Raw genomic sequence first — 18,108 nt, 5'->3', positions numbered from 1 at the left:
TTCAATGTGTTCATTTTTTCTGTGCTTTTCGATCCTTGATAAGTAATCTTTCCTAGTCTTTCCCAAAAGTGTCTTATTTAAGTAAAATGCTAATGACTAATTGGAGATATTTAAAATACAAGAAACATTTGTTATATAAATCTTTATATGTCAACATTACAGATATATACCTGCTCATTTTGCCATCTAAAGTCAATGATTTCTTCAGAATATCGATGTGCCAGTCAATAATGGCTAATACTTAGGGCAGGGCACGTCTCAGTGTGCAAATGACTCGTCACACATAGATTATTCAATTTGGTAGTATTAATGGAAATCTGTTCAAAATACAAATTTCTTGGATCATCTAAGTTTGGTTATATAGATAAATATTTCCAAAACAATATATTATAAAGTGTTTTTTGAATAAACGATTGAATTAATTTTTATTGTTTCTCTATAATACATACTAACTTTACTTTGTTTGCAAGCGATAGATATAATTAAAATTTCCCAATCGTAAAGAATATTAAGTCTACTTTTAAAGTTTTGTACTTACAATACTGTTTATTCTGAATTTTATTGATGGACTATTTTCGTTTTGTCGATATTATTATCTCTTCTTAAATATATATACATATACAAGTGCATCTCTTCTTAATAATTAGTTGATCGTTTAAAATGTCAAGAATAATTACTTTAAGCCTTCATGATATAGCTAAGTTCTTTTGTAATGAATTATTTTGAGGTGATATATTTCCTCAGTTACTTATCATGATTTTCTTCTCTTTCTTATTACATTGTATATTTACTTGTTGTGTTTGAAAAATCTAAAATTTAAATCTCTAAAATTAGAAATTATTGCATTTTAGACTAATTATTTTTTCATAATTTTCTTTTCAGTCTTATTGTATATATATATATGTATATAGAATTTTCCTCATTTAACAAATGAAAATTTCAAAACTCATAAATTAGAAATTATTGCATTCACGACAAATATTTTTTTCATGAATTTTAACAACTTCTTATTTTTTATAAATGTGTATATGTTCTTTTCATCAATAAAGAAAGAAAATCAAAATTGTCAAAAAATTCAAATTGCGTCATTTCAGATAATTTATTTTTTCATGATTTTATTCTTATCTTGAAGTTTGAATATATATACTTGTCATCCTTGGAATATTAAAAATTTGGAAGTTAAAAAACAAAATTATGACTTATAGCCTTTATTTACTTTAAAATTTCGTATTCTTGGCAAGTAGGGGAAATCAGGAGTATTATACATGAACTCAAAAGAAATTGAGTTAACAATCCAATTGATATAGGGTATTTCTATTCACTTAACTATTACCGAATACTTGCGCTGCACTATCTGCGACGTGACCATTGTGATTTGATTTGGTGAGAATATTTTTATATACAAGCCTCTAATTGCGTCATTAAATCAATAAATATATTAAAAGGAAGATTTTAAAATTCAGTATAGATTTATCGTATAAATCTAATTTCGATATTATATATATATGCATCGTCTAGATCTCAGATGGATCTTTCTCTTACACAAAACACTAAAAGCAAACTTATTAAACTTCTTTGTAACTGAGGAAATATTTGAACAGATCTCCATCTTATACTATATCTTGTTTGTATAAAAACAAACTTCATAAATTTCTACATCAAGAGTGCCATAATTGGCTTTTAGATCCCTATAGAATATACAGCTATGGTATTTTGAAACACAGAAGGACAAATTATATGTATTAAAATTCAAATTGTAAATATATTTTAAAAAATAATAATCATTTTATTACAAAGATACTTTTCATAATATTTGTTTAGTCTATCAATTTTGAAATATTATATTTAGTGACGTCTGTATGCCCAACAGCATCTATTTCTACACAGCGAATATAAATTTTAATTTTATTGCCACCGGGAATCGAACCTTGAACCTTCGATATCCGAAATCAATGTGCAACCATTCTGCCAAGGCCACTTATTTAAAATTTTTGTTATCCTTTAAGAAAACCAATTATATTTTCAACTTCCTTTAATTTTTGTTTTCTTTCTATACATAAAGAAAAATTTCAAATTAGTCAGATTGAAAGATCATTAAGCGATTTAACCAAATAATAGAATAATTTACAATATTAGTTTTATGCTTTCTTATATAAAATAAAATTATATAAGATTTTCTTTGATCCGAATATACATTTCTAATATATATACATGTTATAAAAAAAAAAATACATTTTACACATCCAAAACGAGTATATATCCTGTCGTTAAATCGTTTATTAATATTTTCCATCCCCTCTTTCCAGCATGAATTTATATATTTTAATTGACCATTCATTTTGCGACAATTGTATCATATTTTGTGGCCCCTGTACTGGCGACGACAATATCATTATCGAATTTGGGAATGTACCGATTTTTATAATTTAAAATTTACCTTGTTTAGTATACATTATTTTTAATAGTTAAATTTATACAATATTATCATATACTCTAACGATCAGATCTTATATTATTCTCATAAATAAAATAACACTTCATTAATAAAATTTTGTTTCAAATAAGTTTGATTTAAAATCAAGCGTATACAAGTCCTTTGTGTAACACTGCTTCAAATTCATAAATTATTACGTTGCATTTTCTATAACTTTTTTCAGATACCTGTCAAACATATTAAATATTATATTATTTTCTTATGTTTTGTGTGATAGTAATTAAATTTTATGCTTTTTTATAAGCTAGTCTATACCACCAATGTCATGTCAAATTATAAGAAAAAAACAAGGATTTGCATATCTAGAAATTAAATAAAAGTCTTGACGAGGTTTTAATAATTTTTATTTTTTAAGCAATACGAATTTGAGTTTAATAAATTTTTTACAAGCCACAAAAAGATAATTAATTTAGAGATAATTGATGTTTTGTAAAAATTTAATTAAACCTTAGATTTAAAAACATAAAATATAAAACAGTAGTATTAAATTGAGGCATCCCTTACATCTTTATTTATAGTGAATTTTAAATTGTTGCTATGTACATAAAAAATTTGATATTTTTTTTGCAAATTTTCATATTCAGATTTAAAGACATTTAATATGTATATAAGAGCACTAATCTTTAAATGAATTATATTTCTATTTAATATTCTGCTACATAAGATTATTTTTTTCAAATAGAATTGTAAAATAAATCATAATGATTTGTTATTTATTATTCGCTCCTCAAACAAAAATAAAAAAATTTATGTTTATGGGGTTCAATTACTACTTATAGATTGTAGAAAAGAATGTTACAAGAAATAGACAAGATCTTGATGAATCCACTACTACAAAATTATCAATTTTTATGAATAAATTAATATTAATATGTATGTGTTGGAAATGCTGGAATAGGTTAAATTTTCTATATAAATTATATAGCTCTCTTGAATCAACTCTAGAAACATTTTGGTTAGTTAACCATAAAATTTTACGTGATAAAGTTCAAGGTGCAAATATAGCCTGTTCATTCTCTTGAGATCATATTATAAAAAGAAAAGCCAAAAAGGTGAATGATATTAAAATAGATTGAACGAGATAGATATACGATAAAGGATCAAGATTACATCTGGAATATAGTGGGAGCTCTTTTCGTTTTTCTTTTATTTGTAAATTTCAATGTACTAAAAGTTTTGATTTTTTTAAATAGGAAATTTAATTGATTTTAGAGATTAAAACTCTTGGTTTTCGACGATAAGTTAAAGAATATTCTTAAAATTTTATTTGACCAATAAATTTATGAAACAATAATCTTACTTATTATAAAGATCTTTTTTTTAGTTGTATTTCCTCTTATAGGTACATTTTTATAAATCATTCATTTTAAAGTTATCATAAAATATTTGTTTAAAGTTAGAAGAGTTGTGTTGTTTTTATATAATATATGAAATAAATTTACCATTTTCTGGCTGATTTTATAAATACATTAAGGTAATCTTAAGATTTGACAACGATCAATTACTAACATAGAAAATTACTTGATCGACATTTCAACATCTCCATATTTGAGCTAGGTTTTCTTTTTGCAAGGAGTTTTTATTGTGTGTAATATGCTAACTGAATAAGTTTACGATACATGTTTCTTAAAAATATTTTAGATAATTGTACCAGATTAATAGTTATGTTTCAATACTATCTTTTAAGATATTGTATAGATTTTTAACTTTTTTAGTAAATATGTCTATTTTTAAATTTATAATGCGAAATTTAAGTGCTATAAAACATCTGAAGTAAAGACGATTATGTTAGAAATGAAATATTTCTTTCTTAAAATTATTTAATTTTTTAATTTATATAACTATATTATATAAGCATTTGTTATAGCATTACAAATAAATAACAATATGACTAATTTAATTATTTATTTAATTATTGAACTTTATAATAGCAACTTGCTTCCTGATTTTTTTAGAATTCTCAAAAAGTTCATTTCCAATTGTAAAATCTATTTTGAATCTTCTTAATATGTCTTGAATGGACCGCTTAAACGTTGTAATAATATAGAACATAGATCATCTTATTTTTCATTGTAGAATATTATTGTTGAACTAAAAATCTTTATAAAATCTAACTAATTATCGTTTAAATATGAGTGTAAGGACGTTTTTTACCAATTTAATTTAAGCAACACTTAAACTAGTGTGGGCTTTTCAAATTATAATATCATAAATTAAAATATAACCTTTTGGGCGCTAATGGAAAATCGACCCCTCTACTTAAAACAGTATAAAAAAAATTATCACTTCTTTAAAATCAAAAAATCTCTCAATTTTTTACTCTTTTGTCTATTTTTTTTTCTGGGAGGTCGATTTTCTAAGCTATAGTATTTTTTTCCATTGTCTTACCCATTATGCTAGTAGAAGGAATTTTAATAAAGGTAGGAGAACTTGATCCTTGGAATCTTATATTCCAAGATAATGGCATGGCAATTACACTTTTGTTAGAAATGGGTTAATAAAACCTGTAATGCAATGTGTATCTAATTCTTGTGTAAGAAACATGAAAAAAAATTAAAACAGCTTCCTTCATTGATGGGAAAGGGTACAAATGCCCAAGTAAAAAATGTAAAAGAAAGTGATCTTCAAAAAAAAGCACCAAATTTTTTAAATTGAATATAGAATTTAAGAAGATTCTAAGGTGCTTGTATTGTTGGGTCTTTTCATACACCAATTATCAAGCTATTAATTTTTGTCAAATAGCCGAGTATACATACATTGAATTTATTAATGTATTAATGGATATTATAAGGTAGGCTCCTTCTAGAATTGAAAAGATAGATGGAGAAAATGCACGTATTAAATTGATGAAACGGCCATATGCAATGGTCTGGTGATTATTAATTCAACGTTTATACAAGACGATACTCAAAGTATACAATGGATACTTGGAGGAGTTATAGAAGGTGATGGAACGAATTTTTTGTTTCATTAGTTCCTAATAGAAAACATGAAACTCTTTTAGAAGAGTTTAAAAAAATATATATTCCCAGAAACTATTATTGTTACTGATGGATATCCATCATATCCTAAAGCTGTGGCTAATTTTGGATCAGTACATAAAATAGTAAATCATAGTAAGGGATTTGTTAATGGAGAGGGTGGTCATACAAACCAGATTGAAAATTTCTGGTCCCACTTAAACCACGATTATAGAAAAAGAAGTGGGTTAAACCATAATCGTATCCCTAAATTTAGAAGAATTTTCTTGGCGTAAAAAGACATTGCCAATATAAGAAAATATTCAATTCCTCATGCTTTTGCTTTGCTTTTAGAAAAATGTTTGGTTACTCAATAAATATGATTTTTTCTAGGGGGTCGATTTTCCTAGTAGGACCGAATTGTTGTTCATTCCATCTCGATTTTTAAGAATTTTGATATATATATATAAAAAAAACATTAGATTTTAAAATATTTGAGTTAATTGAAAATATTAATTATTAATAGAAATTCTTTTATTGTTAGTTGCAGTGGATCTTTTGATTTTCAAATTTTTTTTCCTTCAATTTCTCTTTCAATTTAAAATAAGCTTTTTCAATCTTTGCTGAGTCAAGATTATATTTCGAAATAATATTATTTTTATCAAGCTCAACAGTTTCTTTGGGGGCGTAATAGTGAACAGTACTTGAATCAATAATTAATGAAATCAAATTGCATATATTTTTTTCCACTATATCTTCGTATTTCTGTCGAATATCGTATTTGTATACCATATTTAATATTTTCTCGAAAATTTTTAGTAAGTCAATGTTACCTACATTAGATTTTTTATAGTTATTATCTTTATCTTTTTCTAAATTTACTTTTTTCTCAGAATTTATCACAAATTGATTATTTTCATTAACTAAATTTTTGTAATAAAATTGATTCTTACCTGTACTCATATTGAACATTTTCATAGATTTATTTACTACGTTATAGAACATTTTTGAACAATTTGCTTCGGAAATATTTTTATTGTTTTCGTCCGTAATAACGTCTGCAATATATTTTATCTTACCAAATAAATTATCCTCATTTATATCATTTTCATTGATATATTTTTCGGCTTCTAATATTAGACAATAAGCAATTAATCGCATTTCTTCTTTCGTTGAATTATTAAAACATGACAATAACTTTTCTGGCAAATCTATCTTGCTAATTTTAAAGCCCTCTTTATCTCTTATTTCATTGTAAATTTTTTTATCTATTATTTTCTTGCGTAAAAACAAATGCGTCAATATTATACTTATAGATGTATCTGCTTTGTTAAGAATTCTTTCAATTAAAAATCCAATCAAAAAGTTAAATTCAAATAATCTATAAAACATAGTAATGACACAAAAATTTCTGATGTTATTATATCTTACAAGTATTTTATTAAATTCATCGGAACAATTTCTAATTTGAAAAGTTTCCTTTAGATCTTTCACCTGAACGTTTTCGCATGGATCATAATGAATGTTGACAACAATTACATTTTTTTTTTTAGAGTCCATCTTAATTTCAAAGATAGGATTATCATTAATAATTATTGTAATATTTTCGTTATCAAATTGTTTCTGTAATGCATATTTGGGCTTCGAAATCATGTAAAAATTCAGATAAGAGAACTTTATAATTCCATGAATTTTTTCAAGTATATGTTTGTCTCTTTTACTTTCTGCATTCAGTTCTATATCAACAAGACATACTAGTTCTGAAACAGAAAATTCGAAAAAATAACGAATATTGTTTGCTTCGAAACTCAAACCAATACAATAATTATCTTCCGAACCATTTTTATAATAATACAACGAAGATTTCATTATTTCTATGTTAGAAGGGTCGTTGCAAGATTTGATGAAAATAATAATGTTTGTTAATGGTCCACTTAGACGGCCGGTGATTTTATAATAAAATACAAATCCGTTATCTTTAACTCGTTTTACATGTCTAAATTTCTTTATTTTTTCTTGCAACAATTTCATAATTGGGAATCGTATAACATCTATGAATTTGTATAAGAATACAAGAAAATACTCTGAAGGGTTATAAAGTATATTTCCTAAGTTCATTTCCAATTCATCGATTATATTATCAATAGATTTTTTATCATGGACAATATGAAAAGAACTTAATTTTGATTTGTTACTCGCAAGAGGGGACAAATTGGTGTCATTAAAATGTAGACCTTCAATATTGAAAACTATTTCTTTTTCATTGCAACGAGCTTCTAGAATGATGCTTGAATTTGGATTTGAAACATCAAAAGGCACATAATCATTATTTTGTATTTTTTCCATAAATTTCTCAGTAATTTTTTCAAATAAAATCTGGTTCTTTTTAGAGAATATAACTGCAAAAAACATTTTCACAATTTTCATAGGGGCTGAGTTGTTTTTATTTATTTATAGACAAAATTCGAAAGAAATTTATTAATTAATTATCATCGGTCTTTAAAATGGCATATTCTTACTTTAAAGACAATATTTTTTATGTTTTCAATGATTAAAATTTGCAGCAATCAATAAGAAATTCAAGGAAAAAATTAATGGAGGTCAAATTGAAATTAAAATATTATGTTATATATCTCTTATCTTTCAAATCACATGTACATAGAATTTATCACAATAATATGATATTAATTACAAAATTTTAAAATATTTTTATATATTTTCTAATAATATTAAATGATTTATAATAAAATAACTAGTACTTTTTAATTTTTTTAAATTTGATAAGATCAAATCAGCTGTTTTTTAATCAATGAATTGTTCAATTATTGGCAAAAATCAGCATCTTTGTAAAAAAAACTGGGAGGTCAAAATTTTTAAAAAATTGCCCCTTTTTTTAAAAAAGGAAAGGAATAGAAAACTTCAGAAAAAACATAAGGAGTGTTTAAGACTTAAAAATGTAATAAAATTAACATTAAAATAAATAAAATGAAATAAAAACATAATTTAGATAATGCTTTGAAAGTGTCTTGGCTCTCATTTCTTATAAGCATATATAAAGTTAGATATATTTCAGCAAGTTCATAAGTCCTACAAATAAAGGGTATAGAGGCTTTTAAAGACCTCCAATTTCCTTCTATGGTGTTTGTATGTCCACCCGTCTCTCTGTCCCTAAATGTTAAACTGTGATTCACAGTTCTAAGGTTTGTATAATAATTTTTAACAAAAATATATGCTTTCCACATATCAGAATGGATGATTGAATTAAAATCAACATGCTTAAAGAGGAGCGGAAGCAGCGTATCTTTGTTTCTTTTGTTTATTATAACAACAACTATCTTCTTTTCTTCTGTTCTTTCTACCATTCTTAAACCAAACCCCTTAACAAGCCTTCCCCTATGATATTTATTTTTCTCAATTTAACTCTCATCTATTTCTACTGTCGTGGCCAGTACAAGGGGCACAAAATATGATACAATTGTCGCAAGATGATTGGTCATTAAAATATATAAATACATACTAAAAAGAGGGGATGGAAAATATTTTTAAAAAGCTTAACGACATCTACTATAACATTACCACTCATTTTTTATAATTATTTGCATACTGTGGTATTTCTCAGCGGGACCTTCCCCGTACTGAGAAAACTCTCTACTATATTTGTTATAGTGTTTTGATTATGTTTAATATAATTTTTACTGTGGTTAAAATATTTATTGTTATTATGGTTCTTGTTCATTCTCTCTGAAATACTTGCCCCTAAACAAATTATTTTTATTTATACAAAAAATAATTCTAGAAAATTCGTTGAGATTTTTGACATCTCAACAATTCAAAAATCCCATGTGGTTAATACCACACATACTTCTCGTAAATTTTTAATTTATAGAATTTCTCAGGGGTGTAACTTACATTTTGTACATTACATCCTAAAATTTCGATATATGTAGCACTTTAATCCCCATTATCCACAAATTTATTATTTTTAACATCAGTAGATGATCTAGTCTAGTGTTTTTCAAATAATGAATTATACGGACTGAAAATCTATGTCTGCACTTTCCAGCTTTACATCTTAAGTAACTAGTTTCTTTGGTTACTATACTTATATACTAACCAAATTTTATACATTTTTGGTTGTATTTCTTGTTTGATATTAATATATAAATCTTCAAACCTTTCATTGTTCTTCATTTTTTTCCTATTTAAAAAAGGGGCAATTTTTTAAAAATTTTGACCCCTGTTTTTTACACTAATGCTGATTGTAGCCAAAAATTGTGTAAAAAATATAATACCTTTTCGAAAATTTTTTTGTGGTAATGTATTAAATGAGCCGACACTAATTCGAAGCGTCTTTTTTGATAGATTGAAAAATTTAACATGATATCAAAATTACGTATAGAAATTGAAGATGGCAATTCGACAGATCAATTATCATTATGATGGAAATTTTTTTTTATATAGGTAATGTAAAAAATTTGATATTCAAATAATTTTAGTATGTTTTTATTGTTTTATAAATTTAAAATTCCGAACAAAAACATTTTTCCTTGAACATGAATTTTTTTAGTTTTTGCATGGGTAAAGAAATTCTTTATGTTTCAATCTACTTTTTTTAATCGAAAGCATTAAGTTATGTCTGGTGCAATTTTTTTTTTCATTTGATCTCTATAAAGATCTCTGCAAATGACTATATGATTTTCATATCGTAGTCCGTTGTTTTAATCTTTACAAAGCCAAAAATAAAATTGGTACTTTGGGAATGAATAAAATCGCGAATAGAAAAAAAAAACTTATGCCGAAATATATTATTTATCATTACAGTTACTTTATCACATATTAACTTGCTGGCTTTGACATTACAAGAGTAGACGATTTATCAACTTGTAATCGTTTTTTATTAATTTATCTATACCTCAAACACGTTGTTCTTATGAACACAAGACTGTTGAGGGACTTATTTTGTATATTAATTATTAGATAAGATGGACATTTTGTTCATATAAAATAAAATTAGAGCTCACAAAAATATAAAAAATATTTGATGGTATATTATAGCACATATAAAGCAATAAAAACAAAAAAAACAAATCTCTCGGTTGCATCTTCTTTTAATTATTTGACCAATTCTATTGTCTCTTAATTTTGATATGTAAAAACTTAAAGTTAAAGTGAATTTGTACAAAAAAATTGTGAAAAAAAATCATTCTATAGAAGTATTTTTGGCCTTAGTGAGATATCTCTCTTTTCTATATATTATTTCGTATTATATATTTGAATACCAGGAGTTGTTGATTTAGAATATTCTATGTTATTAGAAGCAATAATGTTAAAATGAAAGATTTTTGAATTGAAGAACAAGCAAATAATTTGACATGTTCCTTTCCTTCAGATGCAACAAAGTCTTATTTTCAGTAAATTGTCGTGATTTTAAACTTTCGGGTTCATCGTATTATTGGTTGATGCAACAAAGCCTTGGACACATACCACAGATTATTTATCATATGATGTGATTATTTTATTAATTTTTGATGTTTATGGGAAGATGATATTTAAGTACGTTTTCCTTTTTATAATGTTATAACCGTCATCGTTGATTCTTTTTAACAAGCAATACAATTTGGCTTGGGGAAAGCAAGTAGTCTGAACTTGATAAAAAAGTAATATTGTTTGTTTTTGTGTTTATCTAGCTAACAAAAAAAAACTAAAAGTTGCTTTGAATCTGTTAAAATCGAACTTAACTCATAAAAAAATCACGGATAGTTTTTTTTGTAGCATTATACTGTCTAAAAGATTTCTAATTTGGCCGAATATCGAAATTTTTTTTTTGTAAAGTTTATAACTTCATACGGTTCAAAAATGTGAAATTTAAATTTTTACTGTTGTGTATTTCTGGGATTTGGATATTTATAGAAAAATATTTTTTATAACTTTTAAATATAATTTTTATTTTTTTGATTTTGTTGTTATGATGATAATATCTATTATTTTTCATCTTAGACTTCATTTTTTTTTGTTGCATAACTGCACACTTCTTAACAAACTTTCTTTTAAATTACATTTATAATTCAATAATTTATTCAACAATAAATAAAAGCGTTTGTGTACTTCAAAATGTAGTATTAACTATGCAACTTCTGTAGTTTGTTTGACTTGGCGTGATAAGCTGTACAAGGCGGTGGCGTGTTTTGAGTGGTGTGCGACAGATGATATTTATGACACCTTAAATTTAATGTAGTCTTGTATTACATCTAAAAATCAATATCAAAGACATTTATTATTATTTTTAAGATGTTTATAAGATATAAACTTTCATTTTTTGATGCCTTGTTATCTGATTTTTTTAAAGATAGATTTTTCTGTATGGATAATAATCTTTGTTAAATTTATAAGATAGCGATAAAAATTTGTTATTGGTAGTAGCTTTTTTTGGTTGGACGTTAAATTGTTTCTACTTCATGATGCAGTTGGAACAACTTAAATGATAAAAATAACCACGATAATTATTATTTGATTTAATTAAACTTGTGTGCCTGGCCCAAGTGAATTAAGATCTAGTAAAGAAAAGCGACCCTTGGACTTGAGAACCTATATCATCCTTGTGATGACTTATCAATCTATAAAAACATTTGTTGATCCGTCCTATTTTGAGCTCATGTCTGAAGCACTCTAATGTAGATCTTAGAGCTAACTATAAGACTAGGTAAAATACGACATAAGTGCTCGTATCCAGTTTCCGAAAGGATTCTGATAACCCGGTCAGGCAAATTACTTTAAATACGGGTGGTCGACGAAGCCTAATCAAATGCTATGTTTGTGATGGGGAAGAGTAAGAAGCTGTGTATAAGAAAAAGATGATTGTAAGAAGTTTTAAGCTAGACAAAGATGCTTCTCCTCGGGTAACAAAGCCATGCTTGTTATATATATTCGCTAGAGGCCATAATATACGCTATTTATAGTATAGATAAAAACATTTGTTCGGTGAAAAATCCAATAGATGCGGCGATTCTGTTGCAAGAAAAAGTTAAATGTAAGAGTTTTAAAAGTAAAATCTTCACGTTTAGTTTAAATGATCTTACTCAACTTTCGGCAGTCAATATGCAATGTTTCGCCAAATTTCTTGTCTGCAAAGAAAAAAAAATTTTAGATATTCTGGGAACAGGGAAATAGCGTTGTGTTTGGATTGAAAACTGACAATAAAAAACTATTCAAAAAAACAACTACGACAACTACAGTGTTTTTTTTAATAATTATTAATGGTATGTTACAAGTAGTATTTATATGGTCTCATTATTAATATTTGTGCGTGGTGTCTGAATTTGCAAAACTAAAAAAAAAACATATAATAAATTTTATTATAATCATAAATAAAATAATATATATGATATGTATTCTACTTTTTAAACTAAAAACAAAAAATCATCTTTGCCCTTCTAGAGTAGATTTGACTAAAAATATCATAAAAAATACAAACGTTATGAATATAAAACATTTTTTTAAATACTGAAACTATAATATCTAAATAAGATTTTTGTTCCAATCAAAAAGCATTAAGATGAACATCGATATAATACACTACAAAACATAATGTGTAATAAGTATAACGTAAATATGCTGCGTCATTTTATATATTAGAAAAAAAGGTACTTATAGTTTGTTATTAAAAACATTTCTTGATACATAACGCACCAGGTGTCGATTTCAGACGAGCACCATAAAGGTTTTCTATTTTTAAGATGTATAAGATCTTATTCAATTATAGGTTGTGTTAACGGAATCAATGAGTTTATCATGTAAATTGTATGTATCCAGGTTGTTTTGTTTTTGTCATTCGAACGTCCATATTAAATCCAGAAATTATGTAAGTTTATAGTTCCCAATGTACGAAAGTAGTATATAGATATAAATAGTCACCCGGCACATTTCAAGTAGAGCTTCTTTATAAATTAATTAAAAAACTAATCGAAATTGTTCGAGCGGTTTTTCGTATTTTACATTTTTCGGATTTTGTATACACCGGCAAACCCATGTAAGTCAAATTTATAATGTAGCTCATATAATGTTGTTTATTGTGTTTGGTGTAAAACGAAATGCGATATGTAAATACTAGTACGGTGCTTTTTGTGTAATACGATGAGATTTCTTTAATAATTAACATCTAGTTTATATTATTTTCTTGTAAACTTTTATGATACTATTTATATGTATAAAAATCTTGTTACAAAGATAGATGTAACGTTGGAGCTCAAAGCACTGTTAACTTCAATGAATAGGTGATGACTAGGAATATCTTTGTAAGAGTTGTATAATTTTCTCGGTACTTGTTTTTTTGATATTTGAGCATGTTTGCTTCAAACACAAAAAATGTAAATAAATATAATAAACCTTGTTTGACTTTCTCTACACTTCATACTGCATGATTTAAATATCATGTTATTAGTATAAGCTGTATGTATTTTTAATCATTAATTGAGTTTTATTGATATCACAATTAAGATTCTTAGCATTTTCAAAGGTTGTATTATTCATAAACTGTTTTATATTAATGTAACTTTTTCTTTAAAGCTATTTCATGCATTCATTGAAATTTATAGATAAGTTTAATCATATGATAGGTTTTGTTAAGAACCACCAAATAATTAATCTTTTAAGACCGTTTTATTTAATAAAATATACAAACGATACACATACAAACTATAAATTACTTATCATATCTTTTTTCAGAGGTCAATGATATAATATATGCCTTTCATTTTTTTTTGATAAAGTTTTTCTTCATTTACGTATTGCTATATATGTTTACATCATCAAATCCTTTTCAGTTGGATATTTTCCTAATATATTATGTTTTTCGGCTTTTAGATTATTGTAAGTAGACTTTTTCAATCCTATTCTACTTGTGTCTTTGGTTTTCTATGACCTCGTTGTTTTGCAACGAAAATCAGCAATATAGTCTTAAGTCTTGTACTAGATCCAAAATACTCTTATCTTATGTTTGCATGTCGTGTCAAAAACTCTAAAGCCCGCCTGTACCAGAATTCGTGGCACTATTTCAATAGAGATTGAATGTATGTTTATCATCAGATGTTGAATTAAATGATATAGTTTAATTGTTTTTCACAACAAAGAGGCATATTATTCGTGTAAACTTTAAAAACGGAAATATTTAATTCTCAATATGATAATATAACTTTTTTGATACAAAATTAGAGGGTATAATCGGAACTTTTTAGCAATTATACACAGAATATTTGTCTTATGATGTATATAGTATCCCGCAATTTTTCATCTATAAACATGATGGATTCATAGTGTTGAGTTAACTATCTTTGTCACTCACTCTCATATATACTGCAACGAAAGACTATTTATCAATACAACACTTATCTAAACTTTTTAGCTAATCTAGTCTACTGAATCATTAATGGGATGTCATGAGAAGTTTGTATGCCTTTTGTATTTAATTTCTCATAAAGAAAACTCAAACAAAATGTCGTTTTATTTCATAATCTTTTATATCACACTATGACCGTTTTTACACCTTACTGTTGTTAACCCCTTTGCTTTTGGTCTTACAGCCATCGCATATATCTGTCAAACTATTTTTTTCTATATTTCTAAGTTACACTAGTTTTATGACTAATCTAATTCTTTCATTTTCATTATTTTCAAATAGAATTCAGATATAGCTAGTAAAAATCAGACCCCCTAAATAAATGAGGCAAATTTGAAAGTAGTACGCGGGGAAAGGGTTGATAGTTTTGTTCCCTTTTAATCTAATTATTACAAAAGTATAATTTCGCAATAGACAACTTGCATTGATTCTGAGCTTTCATAATATTTAAAGGAAATCTGTTTTCAAATTTAATCATTTTTCTCACATTTTTTTTCAATAATATTTTTTCTTAAGTTGTTTTTTTCCTTCTTTGATTATTTTGCCTAACTAAATTATATATTACTGTTAATTCTACATAAATAACTAGTAAAGAATAGTATTTAAACCACAAATTTATTTTGTTTATAATAATAAATCTCGCCCTTCTTACAAGTAATTTCTTGACCTTGTGTACTTAGATACAATATTAGCACATTTATTACTTGTTTTATAGATATTTTATATGATATAAAAGAATTCTATAGCTCTTAAATCATTTTTTATATAGGAGAGCTTAGATTAACGATTTGAATTAATGTTTATATTCATATATTGCAAAAAAAAACGTTAAAAAATTTTCTATATTGGGCTACAGTATAGGAAATACTATGAAAAAATCGGCGTCAAAGGACAATAATGTTTTCCTCGCTAGAAAACATTATGCTACTAATCGAGAAAGCATATTATAATAATTTGGCAAAAACATATTACATAGTGTAAAATCAAAAAGAATATAAAGTTTAGCTATTAAATTTTAATAAATCGCGTAAATACTTATTCATAGCATTAAAACATTTTAAATATTTCTTCCTTGTTCTATGAATGACAATAAAATTTTTTGTTATTTGTCTAAAATGATAGACAATATCTATTTCAACATTATTTAAAGACACAACATCGCTATTATATAAGGTTAGTATAGAAATTATTGAGGTTTTCTTAAACAATGCAAGTATCTCAATCCAAAATTTATTTTTTTCAATTATGATACAAGTATGCTTATTATAAACTAAATTTGACTTTTCTCTTAATTCCAACCCCGCAATGATATATGTGAAAAAATCTTTTATCATTAGAAAATTAGTTTTAAAAATTTTTGAAACTTCATCTCTTTCAATTGCCTCAAATATTTCCAAGAAATGGTTTTTATTGTGATATAAATGAGTAAACATTGTTTTTGTAAATAATCTGTTTTTTTCATATTCATTTCTAATTTTGTCGTTAAATTTTGGTAGATTATCATTAGTGTCAATATTTAAATTATAAATCATGTCTAATTTTTTTTTATTAAGCTGTAATTCACTTTGACATTTTCTTGACAATTTAATTAGTAGTTTTACTTTGAGAGTTTTTTCTTTTTTTACCAAAACTGTTTTGTCAGAAGAAGATAATGCTTTTGTCGGAGTTACAAGATCATGAAGATCCTCTGGCTTGTAGAGTTTAGAAAGATCTTTTTCGACGCTTAATGATCCTGTTTCTGATTTTTTAGAACCCGAAAATATCTTTGTTTCAGACGTAGAGCATTCAATGTTTATGTTCCTCGTTTGCAGGTAATTTGTTCTTTTATCATTTTCTAGTTCAAAATTTTGATCTGTCACTATGGGAGGATCGTTAGATGCAAATGTTGTAATAAAATAAGAAGGCTTGATATATTCTTTTACATTTTGCAATAAATGATATGTTTTTTTGGTTTTTTCATCAAAACTTAACAAATTTTTTTTGTTTTGCAATAATATCGTAGAGCCTTCATTTATACTTTTCATTGGTTGAAACATTACTCCTTGTTCAGACTTCATAAAATCTAGTTTTTCATTTTGATCGTTACCATGTAAAGAAATATTACGATTTCTAATATTGTCAACATCTTCGTCTATTATAGTAAGATATTCTGAGCAATAAACTAAACATATAGACAACATTATTTTATGGGTAGATTTACTTTTTTTAATTTAGAAATAAATTTTAATAATAGTTAATGTATTTATTTTATAATACAAAAAGTGAATTATATCCAAATAAAACTTCTATTTACTCACAGGCACAATATATGAAGATGTAGTTCGAAATACATAATATAAATTGTTAACGAGATTCAAATAATTTTAGTGATTTAATTAATATTTTGTTATAATTTAATCAGACAGTTAATTTTGTATTGTCTCAATATTTATTTAAAACATCAAGAAGCCACAAATAAAATACAAAAGTGGTAGAGAATAACGATTGGCATTTATTTAAACGTATACTATATTGAATTCCACTCTAGTCTAATTGTCAGTATAAATACTCTATTTTCTATTTTAAGCCTTGTTTTAAAAAAATTGAAGCTGCCAGTACGATTAAGACAAACAAAAATTTACAAGTATGAAAGATGGTCTTGATAAGATATAAAGTGGTCATAAAATAGCAAAAAAATATATATATACGTTGTTTAAACGGAATCGTGTTAAAATAGTGTGTAAAATATAAAACAGGGTTTACTCTTATTATTCATTTATCCCTATAGATAGTTTTTGTTTTTGTTAAACATGTTTTCGTTTATTTTTTTATGTATCAAACAGATTCTAGGCTTAGTATACATATTAGTATAGTTACTATACATTAATTATTTTGCCTTTGAGTAAGACAATTTTTTGTATTGACGATCGAAAAAACATAAAATCTTCTTGCTTTTTTTTTGAATTCTAAATTTTTATATAACATATGTTTACAGTAAATTTCATATTTTTTCCCATTAGTAAAATATCAGATACTTATTCAAATGCTTATTTCTTGATATTATACTTCTAGCAATGGAATTTACGTATGCTAATATTGATTATATGCGGTCTGTCAAACCATTTACTATTATACGTTTCAATACGTAATAAAATTTAGTCGAGCGAAAAAAAGTTTATGGAATAAGTATTTAATAGTTTAAAAACAATAAATTATCATTTTATTTTGGTTAGCAGGTAATTTATTATATCTTTCTTTTTTTTTGTTTTTACTTCTTTGCATTT

General features: G+C 25.4%; 2 protein-coding genes across 2 annotated transcripts; both read right to left on the bottom strand.

The window, feature by feature from the left end:
- Positions 1–5,994: 5,994 nt before the first annotated feature.
- On the bottom strand, positions 5,995–7,881 carry VNE69_11178 (uncharacterized protein; the record flags this gene model as incomplete). The annotated part of the gene is made up of 1 exon (XM_065475088.1): positions 5,995–7,881. One exon carries the CDS (start codon positions 7,879–7,881, stop codon positions 5,995–5,997), a length of 1,887 nt encoding a protein of 628 aa, XP_065331160.1.
- Positions 7,882–15,846: 7,965 nt separating this feature from the next.
- Positions 15,847–17,025, bottom strand: VNE69_11177 (uncharacterized protein; the record flags this gene model as incomplete). The annotated part of the gene is made up of 1 exon (XM_065475087.1): positions 15,847–17,025. One exon carries the CDS (start codon positions 17,023–17,025, stop codon positions 15,847–15,849), a length of 1,179 nt encoding a protein of 392 aa, XP_065331159.1.
- Between the last annotated feature and the right edge of the window lie 1,083 nt (positions 17,026–18,108).

The sequence above is a fragment of the Vairimorpha necatrix genome, chromosome 11, assembly GCF_036630325.1.
Source record: "Vairimorpha necatrix chromosome 11, complete sequence".
NCBI classification, from domain to species: domain Eukaryota; kingdom Fungi; phylum Microsporidia; family Nosematidae; genus Vairimorpha; species Vairimorpha necatrix.
The sequence above is the reverse complement of the archived record's forward strand: the minus strand, read 5'-3'. Positions and strand labels throughout refer to the sequence as shown.